Source organism: Phaseolus vulgaris, chromosome 8, assembly GCF_000499845.2.
Source record: "Phaseolus vulgaris cultivar G19833 chromosome 8, P. vulgaris v2.0, whole genome shotgun sequence".
NCBI lineage: Eukaryota > Viridiplantae > Streptophyta > Magnoliopsida > Fabales > Fabaceae > Phaseolus > Phaseolus vulgaris.
The window spans coordinates 27,175,302-27,198,469 of NC_023752.2; the positions used below are offsets into that span (position 1 = coordinate 27,175,302).

A 23,168-nucleotide genomic window follows, 5' to 3' on the forward strand; every position below is an offset into this window, starting at 1 on the left:
AAGAGGGGGTGGAGCAGGTGGAGAAGATGGTGCCACCCTCTTCCTTTTCTTAACGAGGCCATCCTCTGTGACCTCGTCATCCTCTTCTTCCTCCTCATGGATGATTTGAGGGGCTTTTCGCTTAGGTCTCTTAAGGATTTCTTGCGCTGGGTGGGTTCCTTGGGCGGTGATCGCCCATGAACGATGGCCTTCTCGACCGCCGAGTTGGGCACCGTTTGGGAACCGGTCGCCAACCCGTGGTTTCGGGCGAGCGCCTTCAATTCGGCGAGCATGTTTCTGCCCAACATGTTGTCTGCATGAAACGAAAATGCATGGGTTAGCTCAAAGAAGAAAAAGATAAGTGTATGAGGTAATAAAATAGCAAAACAGGTAGTATATGCAGGAAAGGTAAAACCAAAGTCTTGTGCGTATCGCACAAGACGCCCAGAAGCAGTATCAGAAGCAGTATCAAAGCAACAGTTTGGATTTCCTAACCTATTTGGAATTCTAGCTGATCCTCAAAGAATTCGAAGGAGATCAAGGTGGTGGTCAGGAATGTTATATTGGCGTCCGCCACCCTCTTCCAGAAAAGACAGAGGTCTCTGTCCAAAGCTCCCATGCTATCAGGACTTCTGGGCCTCCTGAAGCAGCTCTTGGACTCCTTTTTCCCCTTGTCCACCCAGTACAAGCGGAAGCCATCAAGAAGGGAGGTGTCCTTGTCGTTTGCACGTACTTGGATGAATTTTCCCTTCCAGTCTTTGTACGATTGCTGGAAGATGGTAAAAATGGATCTCCCAGCAATCGCATTCAAGCTGACCCACAGGCGGTCTCCTGGGTGCTTGGCCTCGAAAAGGAACAAAAACACGTCCACCGACGCGGGCAACCCCAGGTGGTCGCATGTTATTTGAAAGGCTCGAACAAACGCCCAGCTGTTGGGGTGAAGCTGGGCGGCAGCAATGTTGAGCTCGGTCAGAAGTTCCCTCTCGAATCGGGTGAGAGGGAACCTGAGCTTGACCTTCTTGAACAGAGTCGTATAGACAAAGCAGAAGGGCCCGTCGGCGCTTACTCTGTCATCAGCACACACTGGCAGAGCGGCGGGGCAAGGCAGCACCATCATCTTCTCGTCGTGCTCCTTGTGAAACGATTGATAGGCCTCGTCCCCCTTAGTCAACCGCAAAACTGCTCCCGCAGTGTTCACCGACGAGGTCTCCTTCAGAAGGGTTGAGTTAGCCCAGGGGTATAGAGTTTTGAAGTCTGGCAGAGGGACGGGGGCTCCTCCAGCGTTAGATGGAGTCGCCTGGGCCAGGACAGGTTGGGAAGACGCAGGCCTCACAGCCTGCGAAGACGAAGCGCCACGAACTTGTGTTGGGTCGTGTGCTTGTGAAGGAAGGTTTCGTGCTGAAGGAGGTGGGTTCGGGGTGATCTTGGTGCGAGTCATGATAGCAACTGCAAAGGAAGAAGAAAGGAAAAATGATCAGGGGGTTACAGAGGCTGACTCGATCATAGAAGGAAGGAAAAAAAAAACGAACGAATGTATGTTCGTTGCGACGATCGACAAAGCCCTAAGTTACGCAGAAGGAGAAATGGAAAAACAACCCACAGCGTATGCACCACGCAGTTACAGGATGATGCAAATCGGTGAAAATGCAAGGAAACCCAGCAGATGAAGGAAAGTAGTTACCTTTCGATGATCAGGAAGACGGTGAAGGGAGATGGTGATCTAGAGCGTTGAAGAACGTCGAGAGCTTTCGCAGAAGGAAGTGAGAGCGTTTGCAAGCACGAAGAAAGTGATGGAACAGTGGAGCGTAATGGGTTTAAGGGTTTTCGAAATGATTTTAGGAAGCGCTAACGGCAGATGAAGAGAGCCGTTGATGAAGCCACGTGTTGAACGATGAGTGAAGGGTTTGGTGGAGCGTCAGAGCAGCAGAAAGTACAATCGCTTGGAATTCTACGTCAGTGCCACGTAGATCGGTGTAAACGAAGGCTCTTTCAGTCTTTTCGCTAGACAAGTCTTCGCTTAAGACTAGGGGGCTTGTGTACCGCCCTAGTGGTCGGGTGTGATGACGTGGCATCCTCCTACAGTGTAGGCGTGTTGACAAGGCGCCAGGTTGGCAAAAGGGAAGGAAGTTGGGGGGGTTCGTGTAGTCGCTAGTTGTTAAGCTGGCGTGTTCCGATTTCCAGCTTACCAGAATCGGCGATCGCCAGGTCAAAGATCAAGTCGCCAGATGTAGATTCGGGCGACCTAGTCATTGAAGATCGCCAGAGCGAGCACATCGCCGAAGATGAAGGGGAAGCAGATTATGAAGGCGGCCGGCGAGACCACAGGGAAGGTGTATGAAGGCCCCTAACTCGCCAGTTCCAGTATAGATCGCACTCCTAAGTTAGCTATGCACTGGGCAGTACCATGCATAAGTAACTTAGCCAAAATGAGAGCAGAAGCAGCGCCAAGTCAGGGAGCCTCCAGATGATGGCACGTGTACAGTTGGATGCGAGCCACGTGTCCAAGTCTGTAACTGCCAGGAGAGAGAAAGCCACCAGGTATATAAGAGTTCTTAACAGACTTTCTGAGGTACGCACGTTCAGTTCATACACTTTACGCTTGCGAGTGATAGAGCTGATTGTGAGAGAGGATTTGCACGGTTCTTGTTCTTAGTATTTGGTGATACCGTCACTGACTTGAGCGTCGGAGTGCGATCGGCCGCAGCGGCGCCGTATTGTTTCTTTGCAGGTTCTTGAAGTAGATCCCGGAAAGGAACGGAGGTGAGAAGCGGTGCGCACGTCGATCCTTTGACGAGGCATTCTCCAGCATTCCGGTCAACAGGCAGGATCAGGGGTCAAAAGAATCCTGCCAGGGATGTTGCTAAGAGTTACCTATAGGTTGTTTCTCTGCCTCTTCACCTCGAAGAAGTGAAGGAAAATATCTACGGAGGGTGCACATCCAAGAAAGCCAAATAGGATGTCAAAGGCCTTCACGAAGGCCCAACTGTTAGGATACAGTTGGGCTGGGGCGGTGTTCATCTCCGTTAACAGCTCCCTCTCGAACCTGGAAAAGGGAAGGCGTACGCCGACGCACTTAAAGACTACTTGGTAAAAATAGAAAAAGGGGACCCCGTTGTTGGATCGTTCATCACCGCACACCGGCTCCCCCATGGAACAAGGGAGCACGACGATGTCATCATCGTGCCTCTTTGCGAAGGCGCGACGGTTATAGGAACACGCTTCCCCCACGTGTTCCCTCAGGGCCCTAGTAGAAAGCAAGCAAGAATAATCGTCAAGGAGTTCACTCGAAGCCCAAGGGTAAAGATCTTTATGAGCCACTCTGGAAGAAGCAGGGTTGGCAAGCATTTTAGAACGTGCTATCGGTGAAGGAGCTAAAGACCAAAGAGGAAAGGCTCAGCAGTAGTGTAGGGGAAGAAGAAGGCAAAGAAAGAACACAGGGAAAGTTCTTGAGAAAAAGATGAATAGTGCAAGAAAGATACAAAAGGGGTAAAGACAGTGAGTTAAGGTACGGGGTTTCCAAAGATCCGAGCGCTACAATTAAATCAAACGTCCCATGACTGGGCCACGTGTCACGGAGTTAAGGTGCGAACTGAAGTGTCACTTTTCTCGCTCAGAGAATATCACATCGTCAGAGTCCTTGAGGGTACGCTGTGCCGGCGACGCAGAGAATGTCAAGTCAAACGGTCAGGAGGCGACACATCATCAGGACGCCGCGGGGGCAGCAGGGCGAGGCCTTAGTCTTTTTGCTGAAAACAAGTTATCAACTCAAGACTGGGGGCGTGTGTACCGACCATGTCATCAGGTGTGATGACATGGACAAAAGAAAAGTAGGTGGTCCAGAAGTCAACATAGTCGCCGTATGTAGAAGCGGCGTTCTGCAGTATACATAGCCGGTTACCGCCAAGATGAGTCATCGCCCAAGAGAAGGACATCGCCTAAGCAAGACATCGCCCAGACGAGACGTCGCCCCAGTAAGACATCGCCCGAAAAGTCAACCCGCGTGACAGAAGCATTTCGCAGAGAAGAGGGCCCCCACGATGGGATAACCCTAAGTTGGGTGGCGGCGCTGTGGGACCCTCCGCACAGAGTAAACAATCAAGTCAAAGGGGGCACGTGATAATGCCCACATGCTCGTTAAAGACCTCCAAGGAAGACTGCATGCATGACACGTGTTTAATTAGGGCACTCGAACAGTATGATGGCGCGAGAAATACAGTACCTAAGTTAGAGCTCAAGGGGCCGCAAGGTTAATCATTGCACTCTAGATAAGGAAAGTCCATGGGCCAAATACGCTAAGATCCTAAGGATAGCGGCGCAAGGACCTTCTCCAAGGAACCCTAGATAATAACAGCAACACAAAGGTAAACCCTAGTTTTCACCTATATAAAGGGCACGAAGAACCCTAGTAAGGTACGTCTTTTTACAGTTGACAAGCTTTAATCTAGTTCTCATAAAGTTACTCAGAACATTAGACCCTAGTTGTTCTTGACGGCGCACCCAGCTGTGAGCACAAGGCAATTAGGGCAACACAGTTTAGCCACGCAGTTCCAGTTATTGAGATAATCATACAATTTTCAGTCACTTTGGTGTTTCTCGCTAGCTGACTTGAGCGTCGGAGTGCAAACGGCCGCGAGGGCGCCCCTTTGTTCTTCTTATTTCAGGTACTCATATACAAGAGAGAACGAAGGTGCTCTAGCTCGTGGTTATAAGCCACTCGTAAAGACGATCCAGGTCAACCGACCGAAACAATTGTTAATATAAATATTTAAATAATAATATTATTTATTTAAATTTTAATATTAAATATAAATATATATAAATAAAATAAATAAAAATGCGAATACACAAACACACCATAAGTTATGTGTTCCACAATATTAATATTAATTTTCTCAAGAGACTTGATATTGTGTAAAATATGATATTATTTAATATGTTATATTCCAAATGCATAATGTATTTCAAATTTTGTTATCTGTAATATTAATACAAAATTTTAAAATATTACCTGCACAACTTAAATTATATATTTTTTAAATATATTTTATAGTTTGAAATAAATAAATATATTAATAACTGAATACTTTATTTTTTTTAATCAAATTAAAATTAAATGATAAATACATATTTGTTACTAAAATCCCAAAAAATGTCGTGTGAGTACAGAAAGTATTAAGAGAAGGAGAATAACACAGAGAGTAGTAAGGTAAGGAGAATAACACGGAAGAAAAGAAAGTGCATCATCAGGAATTACCTTTGACAATGGCAACGGTGGCAGAATCACCGGAATCTGAGACACACCCACCATCCCTCGACTACTCCAAAACCAACAGTCTTCAAACCTTTAATGAGACGACGCCGTTTATTGATTACGCTACTGCGCAAGCCCAGCTTTACCACCAGGCCTTCAACGACGGGGTCGATTCAACAATTGATGCTGCAAAATCCCGTTTTGCCCAAATTCGCTCTACCTCTTACGCTCATTTTAACCAGACCTTGGTAAAATCTCTCTCTCTCTCTCTCTTTACCAGAAAAAAAGTTTCACTAGGAAAATGACTTGGAATGAGAAATACAAAGAACGGGCCTTTTGTAAATTTGATGCGCCAATGTATAATTGGATGACATAACTCATTCCGTTGGTTTGTTTGGTTATTCCTTCAAAATTTCGTCATCTTATTTGTATGATTTTGATTTCTGTTGAATGTAGGATTCTTTGGATGACCTCAAGTCTCAGTACAATGCTTATGAGGATCTTTTGTTTGGAAAGATCAAAGGTTTGCATTTTGTGGTTTTATTTTTCTGGCGATAGGTTTCTTCTGTTTCCCATTTATGAAGTTTCTAATGTTTAGGGTTTTGTGGTTGATCTTTCATTGCAGAGGGTGTACTTGTTGCAGCTTCACGTCCGTTGATTACATGTGGAGCTGCTGCTGCCCTGGGTCTTACGGTACTTAAGAGTGAGATCCTGTGCCTTTTACTAGTGAACTATCAATTTGGTTCTTGCTTTGGGTGTCTCTAAATTTCTCCTTTAAATGTTTTTATTGGTTCCCCAAAGTGTCCCAATTTGTCCTGCAACGCTTTAATCTTCCTAATGTATAAATCTGGTGACGATTTTGTGTTTGAGGGAGTCATTTGGTGCAAAAAACATTTGAGGAATAATATTTGTCATTAGTTTTGCTACAACAATGTTTAGACGTGGTGGTAACTGCTTAGCATTTTGGGGTACTAAATTGAGGGTATACTCTTTATTTTTTAAAGCTGATAGTATCATTTCTTACTATAACTTATGTTATCCGGAACAATGCTATTGACCTTTTTCTATTTGTTCAATATGTTATTCAATTAGCATATTATTTATTTCTCCTCAAATTTGGTTATCTTGTAGGGCCTCGACGGGACTTGTACTATAATACTTTGCGCCTTTTTCTCAAAGAAGAGGTGAGTAATGACCTCACTATATATGTTGACTTGTCAGGGATACAGAGGCAGGATTTAAGTTAATTAATCGTAACATGTATATGTGTCAAGGAGGATCTGAACACATTCCATTAGTATGTTTTGTTAGAAGTATCATCTCTTGAAAAATGCTAGTGAATATAAATTTCGAATTTGTTGTGTAACTTGTGTTGGACATAAATGGAGGCAAGGCCAAAAGTTAGTAAATCCTTAAAACAAGAACACAAAAAGGGTAGAAGGAACATGCTTAATTTGTATTTTTCCTTTGTAACTTTTCACTTTTCATTAAGTGTAGACCATATGCAGAAATGGTAGAGCTTAGAACTTTTATTCGCGAATGTACAAACTCGCATAGTCTTATGATAAACACCCAAGCATTTGGACTGGGAAACTCATCCTCCAGAGCAAGCTTTTAAGTGGGGGGAGTCAAGTAGTTAAATTACTTCATCTAGCATGCCATACTACTTGATATGGGACTTAGGCACCCAATAATACCCAAGTCTAGGAGGCTTTCACTCCACAACACTTTAGTCGCTGGCACTTCATTCAACTTCATGGTTGCTTAGAATCCTTCATAGATCAGAACCCTCCATAGGTAATCCTTTCTGATACATTGACAACCAACTCCTATACCAATTGATGTATCTAGGTACATGGGGAATCCACCTTTAAAATTTGAGACTTAAGGCACCCCATAATGCCCTAGTGCCTATGATAGCACTACCCATCAAAGTTGATGTTTTTTGACAACTTTTACTCTACACTAATTTACTCGATAATGCTTCACTTCAATTGCTCATTGGTTAGAACCTTCCACTGGTGAGAATCCTTCATATGTATTCCTTTTTGAGATTCTCACAATGAACTTTTATATCAATTGTAAAGCACCCAAGCACTTAGGGAGTTCACCCACAAAAGCTAGCTATTAAGGGGGAAGAACCAAGCATCCCATACTACTCGATGTGGGACTTAGGCATTCCATAATGCTCAATTCCTTATCTTATTAATATAAATATTAGTATAAATTGAAGTGGACATCGATGTGAGTTGTGACATGTAATACAAATGAGTGTTATTAAACTGATTATTTTCTTTTTGCTTGGTTGTGAAAAATGCTTGCAATTTGTTCACTAGAAATCCAATGGTAGCATGTGTTGAAGAGCAGGCAAAGCTGTATAGTAACCTTGATTATTATATCTTTGGCATTTGTTTTTGGATGTAGTCGATGATTTCTAGAGCCCATGCTGAAGTTAAAGAGTTGCGGCAATCAATTCAGCTTTTAAAGGCTGAAGGTGAAAAGTTGGAGGTAAAACTATATCTCATTTTCCATGGAAGTAGTCTTATAGAGCTTGTAATATTTAATTTTCAATATTTCATGCGTTTACAATTTTTTTGATATAGATGAAAAACCATAGAATAAAATATTAGCCCTTGAAATATTTGGAGATAAAAAAAATGGTGGGAAGAAATTTGAAAAACTGAATCACCGAGAGCTGAAGGACGGTTTCCAGTTAACAACTATGAAAGGAAAATATAAGCATTCTTTACTATTGGAAACATGAATTTTTTTTGAAGATAAGAACTCTAATGTTTATTTTTCCAAGTTGCCTAAGTACATTGTATGGCTAGGTTAGGTTTAATGCATCATATATATGTAGTGGTATCTTATTGTTCTCTTTTTAATTGATTTGACATTAATTTTCCTTGTAATTGTCTTGTATAATAATAAATCTATTCTGTAGGGTGGAATTATCACTAAGGCATATTGAGAAGGTGAAGATGCATTTACATCAATTGTTCTATCAAAAAGAAGTTCGGTCTCTATAGAATAACATCATTGTCTTTTTGAAGATAAAATATAGGAATCACAAGTTTTAGCTCACTGTTGAGTCCAAGAATCTCATGTCCTAGCTCATTGTTGCCAAGAGACAAGCTCCTTTAACAATAGACACTATTGGGTGCCTTTTAAGAATAAAAAAACTGTAGCAGTTATTATAAGATACTCCCTCTAGTCCTTAATATAAAAATCTTCTAACATAATCACACAGACCAAGAAAAGTAATTGATTCAGTTTAGTTTGTTGAATTTTCAAAACGTTACTAATGTACCAAATTTACCTTCATTATTAATGACTTTTAGAATTCTCTTCTCATTCTTTAGTAATAAAAAGCACACTCATATTATTTAATAAGGGCAAACAAGGAATTTTTTTTAATGCTTCATAGAAAGTGTATAATGCCTTATAAAAAGGACCACAATTTTCTTCTAATCTATGCCTTATATTAATGATTAGAGGGAGTACATTAAGATCTTTAGTCCTATCAAGAAGAAGTTTTGGCTCTATAGAATAATGACATTGTCTTTTGGAAGCTAGAATATAAGAATCAAGAGTCCTAGTCATTGTTGAATTTGAGAATCACTTGTCCTAGCTCATTGTTGGGAAGTGGCATGCTCCTTTTAACAATAGATGCAATTGGGTTCCTTTTTGAAAAAAATATATTGTAGTTATTATATAGTTATGTTTGGAGATGTATCAATGGAGTATTAGATCCACAATTGTGGAGTATACGAGTAGAATTGAGCAAGTTATTTTTTAAGAGAATAAAAGAGCAATTGATACATTTCGGATATGTATCAAAACATATCAAACGAGTATCATTATTGAATGTGTTGTTTCAAACAAAGAATTGGAAACAAAAAGAAAAGAAAGACTTCTATTGAATAGGATGAAAAGAACAAGAAATAGGAGAGAAGTGAATAGAATAAGAAATACGAAAGAAATCTCTCTTCCAAGGGTTTTCCCTTTGTTAGAGACATGAATTGATTATGTTAGAAATATAGTTTGATTGCATTAAATAGGGAGATATGATATGATTTGATAAGGAAATATTTTACCAAATATTTCTCAATTTTAGATATTGATTTTGTTCCATATTAATGTATATCTTCTTCATTATAAATAAGAATACTTGTGTGTACTCAATGCTCAAAATTCATTGTATTCCTTATTGATTTCTCTTTTCTAAACATGGTATAAGAGCAATACCATCATTGGTGTCTTGTTTCGTCACTAATCCTTTCAACATAGTATCAAGAGCCTAATGAGAAGGAAACTCAAATTTGTTCTTTCCTTGTGGGCTCACTATTCATAGGAAAATCTTGCATGTTTTTCGGTTTCTATTTTTTCCCTTAATGTCATTGTTCAACTAGATATACTATTCACCATTGTCGTCATAGTTCACCACTTACATCAATGTTCACCACCACCAATGTTTTGCCAAGCCTTTTTTGTATCTCTCATATTCATCTTCCCCTATTTATATCTAATTGACCCCTGTAACCAACTAACTAACCCATTAATACTCTAACTATCTCCACAAACTTCTCCTTCTCCTTACATTCTATCAATTGTAGCATGACACACTTGTATTTTTTGGACTATTCAGACTTCAAGCCTACTAAATCAAGTTGTGACTAAAATATGTTTGGGCTTAAATTTTGTTGTCTTATCTCATATTTTATTGGATTCTGATTTGACAATTGATCTTAGGAAAGGAGAATGACCTTTACAGGTCTATTATAGAAGGAAAAGAATGGGTTAAATTGTAGTAAGTTGTAACTAGGTAGTTAGTTATGTAGTTTGAGAGTAAGGACCTAAGAAATATGTGCTTTCTTTTATAATTGAGTTTTCAGCTTTTGTTTTCCAACATTGGTGAATCTAGTTATTTTAGAGTAAAAAGGAGAGTGCTCCTTTTGGGGGTATTTTTGTTTACCCTATTGTTTTGATTATTGTAAGTTTTGAACAAATATTACTGCTTTAAGTCACAACGTTTTGTAAGAGAAAGTCCTTTTGTGTTAGGGTTCCTTTGTGATGGCTAGCACCAACAGGGAAATTTTTGAAGTATGACAAGTCAGACTTGCATTATGGAAGGTACTGCTATACACTAGTTTCAATACTAGTGCTAGAAAACCAATAATCCTTCTTGGAACAGTTATTCAAAAGCTTTGATGACGAGATTTAGAGACAATGGTAGAAGTTCAATTTATGAAAGATGTTATGCGACAGGATGAAGGAAAAAGTAAACTAACAAAAGACAAGAAGAAATTCAAATTTTACTTAGTCATTATTTTTACTAAGGATAGGCCTTATAAAAACCTTGAATTATGTTTTTTGAGTTAGTTCCTAAGGGACATCTGTCTCTTATTCTAACAAAAAATTAAGTTTGACAGAGTAACAACTAAGATCTAGATGTAATCCTTTAACCATAAGGGCTTTGTCATTTTCCTGGTGGGCCTTGATAATCGACTTGCTATCAATTGCCTCCTCTTGTGGACCAACCTTGTCATCAAGGTTTGATGATGTGGCTAAGGGAATGGTTGGGCTAGAAGGGGAAGAAGAAAACGCTGGTGGAATGTGGGCTATTGGTTCAATTTTTTTGGGTTTGGGCTATGGGAGGGTTATATTGGGTGAGAAATAGTTTTGTAGGTGGTTTGGGTCATGCGTAGTTAAATTTGGTAAGTGGGCATTTGGAGGTAATTTTGGATGGTTTATAGGGTTATTAGGTTTGGGTGATAAGAGAGGAAGGTTCTGGATGTTGGGTGTGGGTGAAATGTGGGTGACAACTCGAGTGTTTCATGTCTTGGCAGCATGTGTTTTACGAGGGGTGCACATGGGTTGTTTGTAAGTGGGGGAGGGGGTCAGAGGGTTAATAATATCCGTTGTTGCGGGATGTATGTCGTTAGATGTGGAAATAGTGGCTGGGGTAGGTGGATTAGAGTTTGATAAGAAGGGTAAAGTAGTTGGGTTTGCTTAGAGATTGGAAAAAAGTGTGGGTAGTGAGTTTGATGTGGGAGATGGAGCATTTTGTTCTGGAGGGTAGTGGAATGTGGGGGAAGGTTTTGGGTCGTGGTATGGTTTTAGTAGGGATATGTGGAAAACAGGGTGAATCCGGGAGGAGGGTGGTAAGGTCAATACGTAAGCAACCGTGCTAATGCAATGCTTAATGGGGTAGGGTCCGTAAAATTTGTGTCACAGTTTTCTGTGGGGTTTAGATGTGGGGGACGTTTGTTGATGTGCACAATGGTGGAGTATCTAGTTGTCGACGTTGAAATTGTGGTGGTGACAAGATTGGTTAACTGTGTGCGCTATTCACCTTTTGTCTTGATCTAAAGTGGCTTTTAACTCATGGAGCACTTGCGAGCATTCTTGTAACGTGGTGTCAAGGCTAGGCTCAGTGGCGATACCTTAAAACAAATGCATGTATGGCTAGCGAAGGTCGCTCATATAGGTCTTGAAAAGAGGTGGTTTTGATGATGGAATTGTAGGATGAGTTGTACGAAAATCATGAGATGCAAGTATTTGTACCAAGTTGGTTATCATTGGTGAAAAATCTCAGGTAAATCTCGAAACCTCTATTGATGACTTTGGTTTGGCCATCACTTTGAGGATGGTAGGTTGTGCTGAATTTTAACTTTGTTTCTTGTAGGAGAAATAATTTCTTCCAAAAATGATCACAAAACAAAGGGTCGCAATCGAAGATATGGACTTGGGAACGTCATATAACCTGCAAATCTCAATAGGAAAATGATTAGCTAAATGAGTGGCATTGAAGGATGTGGAAAGGGCAGTAAAGTGGGCATATTTAGACAGTCTATCAAAGAGTACCCATATGACTGTGTCCAAAGGACGAAGGTAAGTGTGTGATAAAATCTAGGGTTAGCTCGTCCCTTAGTTGGCAACGGGTGGGTATGGATTGGAGTAGGCCTAATGGTTTTTGGTTAATTGGTTTGTTTTGTTGGCAAGGGAGGCACTCCTTAGTGTATTTCTTGGTGTCATGATACTTGTTGGGCCAAAAGAACGAGGTGGCGAGTTTTGATGGAATTCAGGTAAGGCTGTGGAATGGAGAGTGTTGATGGGAGGCATGAACTGATGGTGGTAGTGGTATAGGAGACCTCGATGGCAACATTGTGAGGTAAGGAAGTTAAGTGTTGTGCTTCACTTTTGCATTGTTTTGAGTGGTAGTAATTCTTCACATTTGTGATGAAGTCAAGAATGCTTGGTCTGTTGAACTTTGGTTCTTTGGCCAAGGTTTCCATGATCATTTAGAAGATGAAAGTTTAGTTCCACCAAATCAAATTCAATGGTGGAAGAAAATTAATTTTCAGTTGTGTGCTCTACTTTGACAATTAGTAGAACCCAATATTTTGAGCACTCTCAAGTTATTCAAAACATGTAATTCCTTTTGTAAAAAGGCCCAAAATATTTTCGTGAATGAAATTCAACGTCTCTACAATCTGGATAATCGATTGGTTTCTCTCAAGCAGTCTGATATGATATGATGTCTTTTATTGTTGAAGCCTAATCAACAAGGGAGGAATTGATGATTTTCCTGGAAGTTGACTCATTAGAAGAGATAAAAAACAAGTTAGATAAGTTTTATATGGTTATGATTCTCTATACAATGAATCCAGATTTTGATGTTAGAGATTAAATTTTGACTGGTTAAGAAGTTTTTTCTATGGAAAACTTGACAACACGACTCCTTCGTGTCCCAACTCTAAAGAATAGAAATATTCAAGAATTTGCCGAGTCTTTTTAAAATGGTTTCTGCTCGTGGAAAAAAGAAGTCGTGGTGATAAAGGATGTCCTCAATGCACATATTGTTAGAGAGTTGGACACACCCAGGAGAACTGTTACTCTTTACTGGAAAGACAACCAATATTTCCAAATCTGAAGGTTCTAAGCCAAGTTCTCTTATGAAGAATGTCAGGAATATTTAAGGTTGAAATCCAACAACCTAGCTCAATCATCTACAACTCCTAGTTTGTCAACAACTTGCATTTCATAATCTGTGGAGAGTCAAAATCTATGGATAATTGACTTAGGTACATCTGGTCATATTTCTAGTAATATCTCTTTGTTCTCTTCTCTCTCCTTTTCTAAAACACCTCATTTCAAAACCCTAGCCATCGTATCTAAAGTAGCCTATCAGGGAATTTGTCAAGTTTCTTTTTCTCCCTCTTTAAACCTATAATCTATTTATTTTTGTGCTTGCCTGCCCCTTTAGTCTCATTTCTTTAGGCCAATTAACTAAATCATTTGATTGTTCAGTAACCTTTAATGCCAATTCTTTTGTTAATACGAGCGTGGTATGGGTTGGATGATTGACAAAGGACATAATTTAGAGGCCTATACTACCTTGGTACTAGCACATTTGTATCTTGTGTTGCCTCCTAAACTGTTACATGAACGCTTAAGACATCCTCATTTGACAAAATTGTGAATGCTTAAGACATCCTCATTTGACAAAATTGAAAAATGGTTCCTGAACTTAGTAGTCTCCAAACTTTGGAAAGTGAATAATGTCAATAAGGAAAACATGTCAACTCGTCTTTTCCTAAACATTCTAAATCTAGATGTAGTTTTGCTTTTTCTGTCATTCACTCTGATATTTGGGAGCCAAGCCTTATGTCGTCTTTTGGGTTTAGATATTTTGTTACATTCATTGATGAATTTTTTGGATGTACTTGGATTTATCTAATGAAAGATTGTTCTGAACTTTTGTTTATTTTTTATGTCTTTAATTAAGTCAAAAATCAGTTTGGAAAAGTAATCCAAGTCTTACAAAGCGATAATGCCAAAGAATATTTTTCCTCGGATTTATACTTCTAAGCTCACATGTTAGCCAATGTCACCTGTATTGAATTGACTCCTTCTTTCCTCCTTCTACACATGATTCCAATTCTCTCTAACATGTCCTTCTCGTGTCCTTAGTTTAGGGTTTGGGGTTTAGGGTTTCTGAACATTTGTTTATTTTTTACGTCTTTAATGAAGTCAAAAATCAGTTTGGAAAAGTAATCCAAGTCTTACTAAGCGATAATGCCAAAGAATATTTTTCCTCTGATTTATCTAAACTTCTAAGCTCACATGTCTGCCAATGTCACCTGTATTGAACTGACTCCCTTCTTTCCTCCTTCTACACATGATTCTAATTCTCTCTAACATGTCCTTCTTGTGTCCTTAGTTGAGTTTTCCGTTCCTTCTGCACCCAACACCTAGAATACCATACAAAATCCTTCTGAACCATCATCACCAACTCTTGTTACCTATCAATGTAGGAACCAAATGGCTAGTCCAGTACTCTAAGGTGAGTTCTGTTTAGTAGGTCCTTCTCAATCATCACCTAATACCACGACTCCTGATCATGATAACTCAAGTTGGTCCATTGCCATTCGCAAAGGTACTCGATTAACTTGTAATCTTCATCCTATTTACAATTTTCTTAGCTACTAGTTGTCTCCTTCATATTCTTCCTTTATTTCTTCCGTCTCTTCTATTACTATTTCTAAAAGTGACAAAATCATCTTGTGTGGCAACAAGCCTTGATTACTTAAATATAGGTTCTTGAATATGACAAACATGAGATTTAGTTCCTCTTCTGTTTGGGAAGAAGACAGTACGCTGTTGTTGGGTCTATGCCATTAAGGTTGGACCTAATGGTGAAGTTGATATCCTCAAAGTAGCTTGACTCTGACTATGGTGATACTTTTTCTCTGATGGTCAAAATGACTACTGTTTGACTTTTCCTTGCCATGACAACCATTCGGCATTGACCCCTTCATCAATTAGATATTAAAAATGTTTTTCTGCATGGGGATCTAAAACAGGAAGTCTCCTGGGTTTGTTGTTCAAGGGGAGTCTGGTTTGGTTTGTAAGCTGCGTCGCTCCCTTCATGGTTTCAAGCAATCTCCCCGTGCTTGGTTTGGAAAGTTTAGCTACATTGTTCAATCCGTTGGGCTGAAATGCAGTGAGGTAGACCACTCTGTTTTCTGTTGTCACACCTCCCCTGGAAAATGTGTGTACTTAGTTGTGTATGTTGATGATATAGTAATTATAGGGAATGATGCTGCTAAAATCTCAGTTAAAGAAACACCTGTGTAATCATTTTTAGATCATAGATCTTGGAAATCTCATATTTTTTGGGCATAGAAGTAGCTCAATCAAAGGAGTTGTAATCTCAGGAAATTTGATGAGGAGAGAGGGTACCCTGCTAATTTGATAGTGTGTCTAGGGATTTAGTGACTCATTGACCTAGTACTTTGACTGACATAAATGATGATATTTTTGGAACTACAATAAAGGAGATACTTTTAGAGATTGTTAGAGGGAGTATGACTTTACACCATCCCTTTAATGTCATGGGGCTGACCTAGTATGAATATGAGATAATCTATTTGGCGATAGAGTGAACTACCCAAACAGACTTTAAAAGTATATGTAATAAGAAAGAATAAGAGGAGATATTAGTGGGTGTTGGGTAGTTATTATGGGGTTAGATTAATCCTCTGGTAAAAATAACCCTCTTGGTCCAGCAACGGGGTTATCTCTCTGTTTTGTGCGATAGACTGGAAACCCAGTGTGGATGTACTTGTCTTTTTGTTCTTTAGTGCAGGAAATCATTCTTTCTTTCCAAACTTTTCTCTCTTTGGTTCTTGGAAAGACTTGATTCTTTGGTTTAAAGAAAGGAACCTAACAATCTATTCACTTTGACTGGTATTTCTGTTCAAATATTAATGGTGGTATACTTGTTATTTTCAGAAGAGTGCATTACATGCAGAAGAGCAATTCTTACATGGAAGGAGGAAACTCAGGTTTGCAAATTATGGATGAGAAGCCAAATGATTTTGTATTTATGCATTGATAACAATAATTTATAAATATTTCTAATTTATAATAACAGACAAGCAGGAAAGCAGATCCGGAATGTCATTCAGTCAGCTTATAAAATTGAAAGGCGAGCAGGAGGTTAGCAAAAATATTGTAATTTCTTTTATAAGGATACCCAACATAATAAGTTGGTAGTGGAACCTTGCCCTTTTGGTTTTGATGATTTGGCTTGTTTTTGGTATGCTAGGTTTAAAAGATATCCTTGGAGAACTCCCTAAAAGAGAAGCATCTATTTTCCGATCACAGGTAATTATTCTGTTGGCAGACTGTGTCTCATTGCCTAGGTTTAGATCAAAGTCTTCAAGAGCTCAATCCTGGAGATCGCTCTTGAAAAATGTAAACCTTTTTTTACTTTTCTTTAAACATTCTTAACGTGAAATAATTGTAGCTATAATATATAATAACTTAAGACATACTTACTAGACCCAATCAAGGCATTAATTTAATTATAGGATCAGGGATAACACAACTTGTAATTATTTAGATCTGTTGAGCTTTCGCAGTCTGTTATTTCCTTATTAAACATGAATACGAGTAGGTATTCAGATTAAAAAGCATGCTGTAAATACCTAACCTATTCCCAAAATCATGGGAGTTACTTGTATAGATTTGTGATATAAATCCAAGTTGAGAGACAATCTGGAAACATTTTTCTATCATATTTTGATTCTTAAGTTGATATCAAAGTGCACTTTACGGTGGCTTGGCATTACGAGAGCACAAAGCTCCCATAGCTGGTAGTCTAGCTGTCCAGCTGCTATTGGTGCCAGTTTAGCATCGTTGGTAGTTGTCTTAGTCAACCAATGATCTTCCAGTTGACTAACCCATTGTGCATTGTCAGTCTTTATTTAGTAACGATACCTCAGGCATGTTTTTGCACTGACAACTTCGACATGTGTTCTCCAGATGCTGCTCTCCACACTGTCACTGACCTCGTCTTTTGTTCCATTCTATTTGCCAAAGCATGTATCTGTGTTTTTTTGGTCTTCCATTGCTTCTAAATTAGAGTTGTTTGGCTTCTCCTTGTTAGCATATATGAAAATATCCAATAATTTTTTCTCTCTAAATTTTACCTCATTTGGTTTAGGTATTTGCAAGGAAGGGGAAGGGAAATGAGGAGGCTAAAATCCCTCCCTATTTTTTTCTCTCACCTCTAATATTGGAGGAATTTGAAGGGCTGAGAAATTGGTTTATATTTTTTAATAGTGTATTCTAGATTGTCTTGAGATTAATTTTCTATCCTCTATTACTGTTTATTAACTATTGGTGTAAATCCATAAAATGGTTATGGAATTTAGGATCTATCAAACTATGAGCCAAAATCAAGCCATAGAAGTATGACCCTCCTTATAGGTTGTCTTGTTGTGATCTACGAATAAAATTCATCTAATTGAGACATAGAAATCCAAATATGGAAATGGATATGAATACCATTTTTGGAACGAATGGTAGAATCAACAAAGTAAACCATAGATATGTAAGATAAGAACACAATATTCAGTAGAAATGATTTAGCATAGCAAAAGAAAGCAAGAACCAAGAGGAAGTCATGGATAAAATCTCATGAACAAAAAGGGGTATAAAACTCATTTCTTGGTTCCAAAGACTTATGATCAAATTAACAACAATTAACCATAGAAAAAAGAAATATGGAAAGTATTAGAATATAATGAGCACACAGCTTGAAGAATCAAGATAAGTACAAAGGAGAATCATCACTTGAATGTAAGAAATTCAAGATAAGATTTAAAGAGAGAGGTTCATGCCTCTCAAAGAGAAACTATCGACCAATGGAGAGAAAATGCTCTCAATTTTTTTAATTTTTTCAATTTTGAGCTTGAAAAGGGAGAAGCCTAGGCCAAAAATAAGGCTTTACATGAGAAGTCTTGGGTATTTGTTTCCATACATAGGCTCTGTGGGTCCAAACACTTTCATAAATGAAAGCACTCAACTGGAAAGGTTTTAGCTATATGATAGAAAAGATATGTTGAATGGAATGAGTTGAAGCAATACATGAGCATATAAATTGAGAAACATATCCTTAAAGTAATGATTTCAAAAAGATCTCTAGTATTTTACAACACAACACTTGTATTTGTAAATTACAATATCCTCTTGTAACTTAGGAACTATTTTATCCTAACTCAACTTCCCTTTAAGTTGGTGAATGGATATACCAGCTTGCTTGTGAAATCATGAAATCATTCCGTGGGAAAAAATAGCGTTGCTAAATAAAGCTTAGATTGGATATAAGAAGCGGTGATAAGGTCACTATCTAGTTTATCTTTAATGAAATGTCAATCTATCTGTATGTTTGGTCCCAAGGTTAAACTCGTGGGAGCTCTATAAATTCAACTCGTAAATTTGTAAGAGTTTACTTCATATGAAAAATAAATAATTTATATAAATAACACAATATTTCAATAGCATAATTAAGCAAAATAGTTGAAAAAATTAAGTGCACAATACTAAAATAACTACATTTAATAGTGAATGAGTACTATATAAGTTTAAAGTGCACAAAATAAATAAGTTCATACAGATATTAATGAAACATAAATTGTTAAAGTGACAAAATCTCACTTTTCTACCATTGCCATTGATGTCTATTATGTGTTTCCATCCAATATCTACCCTATTTCCTGGAGATTTTTATTTGTACTTTTAATAGATGAGGACGCATTTGGATTACTCTAGGTTGAAGTTGATCCACTCTCAAACATATCTTAAATTGCTCCCAAATTTCAATTTTCAATAAAAGAATTAAAAAAAATATTATATAATTATTAAATAACTAGGCTATGGAGCAGATTGATTAAAAAATAGTATTAAAAAACATATTATGTAATACATGCTCAATTGGGTCATCCTAGCCTTGTCAAGCTCCAACAACTACTTCCGAGTTTGTCTAGGTTTTCCACCTTGTCTTGTGAATCATGTCAAATAGGAAAACATAGTGTAGTCCTTTTCCCAAGAGCGTCTCCAATAGAGCTTTGTCTTCTTTTGCTTTAGTTCACTTTGACATTTGGGGACCGAGTTGTGTTAAGTCCACTTTGAGATTTCAATATTTTGTAACTTCTAGTGATGATTATTCTCACTATACTTGGTTGTTCTTGATGAAAAATCATTCTAAGTTGTATAATATTTTTCAATCCTTTTACATTGAAATTGAAAATCAATTTGGTGTTTCTATTTGCACATTTCACATTGACAATGCTCGTGAGTATCTTTCTCATTCCTTTCAAACTTTTATGGTTTCACACGGTATTCTTCAAACTTCATGTGTGTATATGCCTTAACAAATGGGGTTACTGAGTGCAAGAATAGACAACTTATTGAAACAACTCGAACCTTTTTACTTCATGGCCACAAAAACTTTGGGTGATGATATTCTCACTATGTGCTATCTCATCAATCACATGCCATCCTCAGTTTTAGATAACTAAATTCCTCATTCTATTTTATTTCCTTATCAACCACTCCACCCCTTACCTCCTTGAGTCTTCGGGTCTCATGCTTTGTTCATATCCATACTCCTAGTCTTGATAATTTGTATGCTCAGTCTTATAGATGTGTCTTTTAGGTTTTTCTCGCTCTCAAAAAGGATATAAGTGTTTCTCACTTCCCTTTATCGCTATGTGATCTCAGCTGATGATACCTTCTTTTAGTTTTCTCACGATTTTATGTTTACTTTTTTCCCCTATGATAGTCCAACTACCACCATCACCACAATTGTGTTCGATATACCACTTGATCCACCATCGTTGCTCCCTCTTCGAGTGTACCATCGCTGACAATGTCTACACCCTCCAGCTGGACAATCTACCGATCTTCCCATTGCTCTTCCTAAAAGTATACACTCCACTTGTAATCCTTCACCTCATTATATTGCTTTAAGTTATCACCGATTGTCTCCATACCTTTATACTTGTCTTTCTTCTATTTATTCTGTGTAAATTTCTAAAACTGTAGGTGATGCTTTAGCCCACCCTGGTTACAGACAAGCTATGATTGTTGAACTGCGTGCTCTTCAAAATAGTGAGCTTGGGATCTTGTTCCTTTGCCTTCTGAAAAATCTGTTGTTGTATGTAGGTGGGTTTTTGCTATCAAAGTTGGTCTTGATGACACTATTAATCGACTCAAAGTTCGCTTGGTAGTCAAAGTTTATACTAGATTTTTGTCTTGGACTATGGTAACACGTTTCCCGTCGCCAAGATGGCTTTTGTCTGATTATTCCTTTCCATGGCTGCTCTTTGTCATTGGCTTGTTTATTAGTTGGATGTCAAGAATGGCTTCCTTCATGATGATTTGCTAGAGGAAATTATATGAAGCAACTCTTGGTTTTGTTGCTTAGGGGGAGTCTTTCAAATTGGTATGTCGCTTTCGCAAATCTTTATATGTCAAGCAGTCTCCCAGGGCATGGTTTGGTCGATTCAACGAAGTTCAACAATTTGGTATGACTAGATGTGAGGCTGATTATTTGGTGTTTTATCATCACAATTGTTGGATATATATATCTACTAGATAGTGTATGTTGATGCATTGTTCTTACACAGTGATCATCGTGTCATCCTTAAGATAAAACAACACTTGTGTCATCATTTTCAAACAAAAGACCTTGGCAAACTCTGATATTTCTTGGGATTGAGGTAACACAATCCAACAATGGAGTTATCCTTTCTCAAAGCAAGTATGAATTCCAAGCCCATTGACTCACCCATGGATCCCAATTCCAAACTTCTACTTAGTCAAGGGGAGCCACTACTTGATCCTAAGAAATACATAAGATTGGTCTGAAAATTGAACTATCCCACGTTACATGTCCTGACATTTCCTTTGCAGTTAGTGTGGCAAGCCAATTGAGGAAATTGGACTAATGAATTCCAAGCCCATTGACTCACTCATGGATCCCAATTCCAAACTTCTACTTAGTCAAGGGGAGCCACTACTTGATCCTAAGAAATACATAAGATTGGTCTGAAAATTGAACTATCCCACGTTACATGTCTTGACATTTCCTTTGCAGTTAGTGTGGCAAGCCAATTTCTAAATTCTCCATGTACATGACATTGGAATGCTGTTACACCAATTTTGAAGTATATTAAAGGTGCCCCTGGAAAAAGGCTTGTTATATGGACACAGTGTTGTGGGTTACTCATGCAAATTGGGTTGGATCTTCGTCTAATTAGGACATTTTGATCTCTTAGAAAATCAAGGAGCATATTGTAGTAGGAAGATCTAGTGCAGAGACATAATATAGAGCTATGGCCCACCTATGAGCTCATTTTGCTCAAACAGTTGCTTAAAGAATTGAGATTTGGGGAGTTCATCCAAATGACTCTTACTGTGATTACCAAACGTCCCTACATATTTCATCAAGCCAGTATTTCACGAGAAGACTAAATATGTTGAGGTAAATTGTCACTTTATCTGAGAAAACATTCAATCCGGAGACATCACTCAATTTGTTAACTCTAGTGGCCAGTTGACAGATAGATATCTTCACTAAATCTTTGTGGGATCCTAGAATTGATTATATTTGTAACAAGCTTGGTTTTATGATTTATATGAACCAGCTTTAGAGGGGATGTTAAATGTAACTAATATATGGATCTTGGGCCATCTCTTTGTATTTTGAGACACATGTATACATGCTCCTTTCTTGGAATAGACACAGATTATTTTTGTCTCTTCACCATGTATCTCAACAATTGTCAAATGTGAATCTGAATGCGTAGATAGGTTTTTCAAAGGAACAAATTATGGCCAGGGTTACATCCTTAATTGTATCTTCCTTGAATATTCCCCTGACCAAATGGATAGTGGTGTTCGTTGTGGAAAACCCTTTATGATGAAAAAATTATACAGAAGAATCTTGATTAGTAAGAAAAGTATAGAACTTCAGAATATTTTTCCAAGAATTCTGTCTTTCAAATATGCTTTCTATAATGGATATTTATACCCATTTGAGAGAGAATTTTTGGAAAAATCTTTGTTTTTTAACTTACCAATAGAGATTTTGGTATGCAATTTTTTTGTCCTAAACGGTTTTTCACATGTCACCTTCCAAGGTTATCACTACTTCACTTTTCTGGTGGAATTGGACTTTGTCATTCGGATGTATTGTGTATTTCTTGTCTTCTCTTGTCCCTCCATCTTTGGTCTTAATTTAGATCTGCTTCATAATGGATGTTATATTTCTGGATAATGTTTTCTAATATAAAAGGATGATTTCCTTGAATGTTACTCAGTCTCACCGTTGTCGTTATCCTTCCTAGCTTTGTGCTTCTTGTTTTGTCCAATCGAAATGCTTGAAAGATAAGTGTTTGAGCCTCTGTCGTGTTTAGGTTGAAAATTTCGAATAATAACTTAGGTTGAAAAATGAACTACAGCTTTGCTGTCATGTTGACGACTTTCCATCACTTGTACTTAATGTTAATTTAACAAATTTCTTTATATCGAGTGTTGCGACTTTTAACAGCTATTAAGGAATAGAGTATTAACACACTTTGCTTTTAGTGATTTAAATTTTTTACTGTCTGGTTCACAGGTTTCCAAACTTGCTTCTGAGGCAAAGAAAGAAAAAAGATCCTTGAGCAAGGAGATCTCCAAAATTAGCAACTATGGCATCTCGGTTTGAGAGACTTCGCTTCAGCATTCTATAATTTACGTGCATCCGACCGACTCTTTTGATCAATCTTTTCAGGACTAACAAAATTCCGTTGTTATATTATAATATATAGTATTTTAAATTCCTTCGGTTTTTGAACCCTTCCTGAGAGGAAGGCTGTGAATGAAAAGGCATCGAGTGACATAACTTCACATAAATGAATTTTTGTTTGGTCTTTGTTTCCACAATTTATAAAGTTCAATAGCTACGGTGACATTGTAGTACAACGCATCGGTATGACAATTTTTACATATATATTGGGAATGGTCATTTTGAAGTTGTTACATATCAATGTGAGCATGACTTAGTTCAAAACATCATTTGACATTTTGGAGTTGT

The 23,168-nt window shown here is 38.1% G+C and overlaps 1 protein-coding gene across 1 annotated transcript; it reads left to right on the top strand.

The window, feature by feature from the left end:
- The first annotated feature begins 5,130 nt into the window (after positions 1–5,130).
- Positions 5,131–23,115, top strand: LOC137824140 (RGS1-HXK1-interacting protein 1). Its single transcript, XM_068629607.1, has 9 exons — positions 5,131–5,478; positions 5,687–5,753; positions 5,856–5,933; positions 6,362–6,414; positions 7,655–7,738; positions 16,031–16,083; positions 16,173–16,237; positions 16,347–16,405; positions 22,710–23,115. The coding sequence occupies exons 1-9, from the start codon at positions 5,242–5,244 to the stop codon at positions 22,797–22,799; spliced, it is 786 nt and encodes a 261-aa protein (XP_068485708.1). The 5' UTR covers positions 5,131–5,241; the 3' UTR covers positions 22,800–23,115.
- The last annotated feature ends 53 nt before the right edge of the window (positions 23,116–23,168 follow it).